The sequence below is a fragment of the Hylaeus anthracinus genome, unplaced genomic scaffold (genome assembly GCF_026225885.1).
Source record: "Hylaeus anthracinus isolate JK02 unplaced genomic scaffold, UHH_iyHylAnth1.0_haploid 3, whole genome shotgun sequence".
Taxonomy (NCBI): Eukaryota; Metazoa; Arthropoda; class Insecta; order Hymenoptera; family Colletidae; genus Hylaeus; species Hylaeus anthracinus.
This window is the reverse complement of record NW_026535284.1, coordinates 576,189-581,760: the sequence shown is the minus strand read 5'-3', so window position 1 is coordinate 581,760 and position 5,572 is coordinate 576,189. Positions and strand designations below refer to the sequence as shown.

At 34.5% G+C, this 5,572-nt stretch overlaps 1 protein-coding gene across 2 annotated transcripts; it reads right to left on the bottom strand.

The window, feature by feature from the left end:
- Positions 1–304: 304 nt before the first annotated feature.
- Positions 305–4,600, bottom strand: LOC128894229 (uncharacterized). 2 transcript variants are annotated; one of them, XM_054155837.1, is made up of 3 exons: positions 4,572–4,600; positions 2,128–2,301; positions 305–1,818 (listed from the first exon to the last, which is right to left on the bottom strand). In XM_054155837.1, exons 1-3 carry the CDS (start codon positions 4,594–4,596, stop codon positions 317–319), a joined length of 1,701 nt encoding a protein of 566 aa, XP_054011812.1. In that variant the 5' UTR covers positions 4,597–4,600; the 3' UTR covers positions 305–316. The 2 variants fall into 2 exon arrangements, with proteins under 2 accessions (XP_054011812.1, XP_054011811.1); XM_054155836.1 differs by having other exon boundaries at positions 305–2,301.
- Between the last annotated feature and the right edge of the window lie 972 nt (positions 4,601–5,572).

Genomic DNA, 5,572 nt, shown 5'->3' with positions numbered 1-5,572 from the left:
GTAGATTAATCTTAATATAAAATAAACTCTTACTTTTCTGATTTTTTCAATTTATCCTCTTTTTCCCAATCAATTTTGATTTCACTTTCTGATTCACCGTCTGGAGACTTGAATGAGTCTGAGTCCCCCTCCTGACAGTTATTTACTGTTATACCTGTTGAGGTTGATGGGACCTTGCTTACACTGTTGCACTCTGCTGATTTTTCTGTTTCTGTAATTTCTATGTTCGCTCCTACTTCTTCCATCTGGATGAAGGCTTCTAATTCCGTTTTCTCCTCTTCTTTCTCTTCTATTGTTGCCATTGAATTTACTGTTTTTACCTGATCATGCTCCTCCTTTGGTGCATCTGAATCCCAGTTGTCATCAATCGGTGCTTGTGGTAGAGCAGTATTTCGAACACCCTTGTTGCGAATTCTTCCTTCTCCTTGGGTTTACCGGTTGTGGGTTGTTCTTCCGCTTTCTTCCATTCTGGCATTAGTTTGTCTACCTTGTTCGGTTGATTCCAGTCCTTATTCTCATGCTTGTTATGGTATGTTTCGTTTCTATCTGTTCCCCTGAAGTTTTGTCTTCTGCATCCTGTGTCTTGTCTCTTATTCCTATACAAGAAAGCTCTTTTCTTCTCCTCTTCTTTACGTCTCATTTCTTCTAATTCGTCGTCTACTAAATTATCTCCTGTGATATGCTTGGGTAATTTGCTATAGTTGTAGCTCCTGATCTGTCTTTGGACGTTCCTATCTAATCTTTTGAGGTTGGAATCCACTTTTCCCCACATTTTCTCCATTTGTTCAGAGCTGTATCTTCCTCGGGTTTTCAGTCTCTTCAGAACCACATCCTCTAGTTCCTCTTCCCTGATCCATTGCAGAAGTTGCTCAATATCATAGTCTGTGTGTTTTTGTCTTTTGTCAATCGTGGTGTTCTTTTCCTTATTTGGGCTTCTTCTATTATTCTTCTGGTTTGATTTCACTTTGTCCGCATAGGTCGTGTCCTCCTTCCTTGATTGTGTTGGGTAATTTCCTTGATCTTCCTCTTCGCTCAAGGACTCGTATCCATTTTGTGTATCCAGCCTATATTTTTCGCCCTTATTCCTGTCACTTCGTGCTTGCTGTTTGGGCTTGACGTGTTTCCAGAATGGGTGACGTAGATCACATGGTTGATCCTCCCATTTCTCAACTATGATCTTCTTCTTTTTAAATCTGTCAAGAGAAGGGAAGTCTTTATTGTTCCCGTAGAAATCATTTTGTTCCTCTGCGTCCCTATATTTTAACCGTTTATCTACGAATCCCAGTTCCAGCATTGCTTGCTGTTTAGCTTCCTGAAATGATACGTTTTTGTACGCCATTAATTTGGTAATGGCTTTTTCTAATACCGCATATGGGCAATCCCTGTTCAATGCTCCGTGTCCTTCTTCGCAATTTATATATCTTGCTTCTTTACTACATTCTCCATGAAAAGCATCTCCACAATTGAAATATCTTTTGGTATTGCTCCTGCACCATTTCTTTATGTGCCCAAATTTGAGGCAATTGTAACATTGTCTTATGTTTCTAACAAACGGTGTGATATTTAATCCTACTTCTCCCATTACTATCAATTTAGTCGGCAGACTGCAACCCGCGAATTTAACCAAAATGAGGTGAGAGTCCCTCATTACAAATCTCTTTTCGACTCTAACCCTTTTTTTAAGCCTTTCTATCGAGATAACTCCCTGCCCTGGCTCGATCTCTTCTCTCAAATCTTCCAGCGGTAAATCCCAGTCTTTAATCACTCCCACCCTCTCCTCTGCTCGGTGAGGAATTGTCATTTTGAATCTGTTAATGTCTAAAACCGAATATTTATTAAAAATTAACCTTCCGTGTTCCCCTTTTTTAACTTTGACTTCCGCGATAGTTTTAGTGATCATTTTTATCGACTCTATTAAGTTTATGTCTGGTGTTAAAAATCTAAATATTTTAATATAATTTGCTTTTTTGTTAAACGAAAGCGGAATTATACTGTTTTTGAATATGATTTGTATCTGAAAGAACGCGATGTCTGATTTTACGTTTTCATCTAAGCATTTCTCGACTAACTGCAACGCATCGACTGCCGCCACGTGTTGATCATGAGGATGAAATTCGTATTTCTTACCTTGGATTTTTTGGTTAACTGTGATACCTATATTATTTTCGCTCTTAACTCCTATTTTCTTAGTGTCTCTAACAACAATGTTCAAGTTTTCTATTTTTTTTACACTTTTCACTATCGGTTTAAGGGGATAGACACGGGTAATGCAGCGAGATGACATTACCAGCAAAAGTGGGCCTAAAAAGGGGTTCGCGATTTTTCGCTTTTCGTCCTTATATTAGCATATTTTGGACTGAATGAGGGCTCATTCGAAAAAGGAAGGTCCAACGAAGGGTGCTCTAGTCATGATAGAACGATAGTGTGTTGATATTTAATAATATGAGCGTCCAAAGTTGAACAAAAGTCGAGCAAAACACATCCGTAGAATGGAAGTATTTTTAGGTTACTAAATGGATTTTGTGACTCGAATGATGACCAGAGCACCCTTCGTTGGACCTTCCTCTTTCGAATGAGCCCTCATTCAACCCAAAATATGCTAATATAAGAACAAAAAGCGAAAAATCGTAAAAACATTCCCAAAGACGAGTTCCACCATTTTTTCGATAATGCAGAGCAAGTTACGTCACAAATTTAGTTCAGACAATCGATAGGAGATGGCGCTTACTGAGGACGACTGCCTACGTGATGTCGATACAATTGCGATGTTGCTGTTCTCACAACAGTGTCTCTACACTGTTGCCATTTCATTGAGGTCAAAATCGCGCTTAGCATCCCGATCCCGTATCCTTTCATTTGTCAGCGTCGACTCTCAGTCTCTCTTCCTTCTTCACCAAATTGTTCCTTTCTACTTTCGTCGTCGCTTCGAAACTCTAGCTTTGCGCTGGACGCGGTTCGATCCCGGTAGGAGTTACTTATTTTTTTTTTTTACTTTTTCTTCCGTTTGTATGATGTTTTGTTATGGAAACTACCTTTTTATATATTAAGATTATTTTTATACAATATTGTGCAATTATTATGTTTTTTATAGCTTTGAAAAAGAAGTCATGATGTGAAAAGAGTTTCTACAAGCTTTTATAAAAACTTACATTATAATTTGAAAATAACAATTTAATTATATTAAACAAACATAGCACAACTTCTTTCTTCTTTCTTGTTTTTCTTTTTCTTTCTTCTTTTCTTTTTTTTTCTTCCTTCTTTTTTCTGACTTCTTTTTCAATGCGATAAAACAAATAAAAATTACAGAATATTGTACAAAAATAATCTTAATATATAAAAACGTAGTTTCCATAACAAAACATGATACAAACGGAAGAAAAAGTAAACAAAAAAATAGGCGACTCCTACCGGGATTGAACCGTTTCCAGCGCAAACGATTGCCTTCGAAACATGGCACTCTATCGACTGTGCAACGCTGCTTCTATAATACCTCCGACTCTTATGTGGTTGGCACTCGTCAATCGAAATTTAGCTATTTTTAAAAATTTATTTCTCGAAAACGAAAGAGAGTCGCGCTTTCTCACTTGCAGAGATTGTCCTACATACTCTTCTTTACATATGAAAAAAATTTGATTAAATAATTCGGGGGACACTAGGCGATGTCTCCTTGTAAGCTATGTGAACGTGGGACTTGACTTAAAAAATTAACTTTTTTTACGGAAAATGATAGTATTTCGTTTGTAGTTTCATCAATTGATGAATGAAAAAAATGGTAACAACCTAATACTAAAATTGAAACGAAACACTATCATTTTCCGTAAAAAAAAGTTAATTTTTTGGCAGTTGGCTCTCAGGTTCACATACCCTAGTAGCACAAAATATTGAATACATATTCATCCAATAAAAGAGATTGAATCTCATTTTAATATTTAAATATACATATGATATTTATTCTAGATTTAAAAAAAAATATTTTTTTTTTAAGTATAAAATGAATATCTATTCAATATTTAGAATGGAATATTTTTTCACGAATATAAAATAGATATTCATTTGATATTCGCAACAAAATATTATTTCTCGAATATAAAATACATATTTATTTAATATTCGCAACAATATGTTTTTTCCCGAATATAAAATATATATTCATCTGATATTCAAATTCCACCGAGATAAAAAAAAAATTAAAATAACTTGTTTTAATTGAATCCAATCACAAGAAATAAAGTAATAAAAGTAAAATCTATGAATAAATGAAACACAATATAAAATTGATTTAATTTTTTTTTGAATCTCTTAATTTTTCAAGATTTATTCAACATCGCCCGAATATTCAATACGCATCTTCTAAACATAAATTTCAAATTATCCGAATATTTTTTAAACGCTTCTTTTAAAATATTTATGGGAAATAGGAAATAGGAAATATTAATAATGGATTTTTCAGGATATGTAGGTATCAGTTTTTATAATCAATTAGTATCAACTCAAACAGTAATTTGTATTAAACTTCTTTATTTTTATAAATGAAATCAGGGTGTACAGGCTGTATAAAAATTATTGGTCACCACTTTCAGGGGTTATTGTACACATCTGGATCGGTAGACATTTGCAAAAAAAACCGTCCTCAAAATCCATTACGACCTCGAAATTTAAGGTCAAAGTGTTTCTTAATTTTAAAAAATTCTACTCGAGGAGTAGGTAAAAAGCTGGCGCTTTCTGCTATTTCTGAACGAAGCGAGAAACATAATTCGCTCTTATCGAGCGAAAATGAGATACATATAGTCTCTCCGATTTGTTTCGATCTCTCTTTCTCTCCTCTACTGGCTGTCTCTTTCTATGTTGGCGCTCGGCGTGTAAACAGAATCGACACCTCGGTTGGGTATACATTGTAAGTACGTATAACCAAATATTCAAGTCCGACCAGCTTCGAATACGTCCAGAGTTTCGAAACGTCGACGAAGTAGAAAAAAACAGTTTGATGAAGAAGAAAGAGAGACTGATAAGGAATGTTTTTTAGGTGCCTCCCTCTGATTGTTTTGATTTTTGGATATGTTTTGAAGGGCCAAAAAATAAGATATACCTACTTTTTATTTTGTCCCGTTTTCATATTTAGGGGGTGAAATGATATAAAGTTTCAGCTGCAATAGGCTATCTCCGAAACTATTATAGATAGAAGAAATCTTTTTAAGAAAAAGTTTCATGGTTTTCTATCTGCATATAAAATCGGACCCAAAATTTTGTAAAAAAAATAATTTCTTTATAGTAAAGAATTTGTTTATAACATTATTTTAAATGTAATCGCAGTTTATAAAATAACCAAAACGAACATATTTTTTTTCTGAATCTATTGATGTATAACATGTACCTGATTATATAAGTGTGTTGTTTTCGAAAAACAATAGCTATAACCTATAATAAAGATAATGATCGTACGTCTATATTTGACATGATCGCGACCCGGCGCAGCGTATCTGCGCGATGCATACAGTACACCCCCGCTCAGAAGTATGTGGACACTAAATATCTAATAACAGTTGCAAATCTATTAATATCAATTGTATTATTT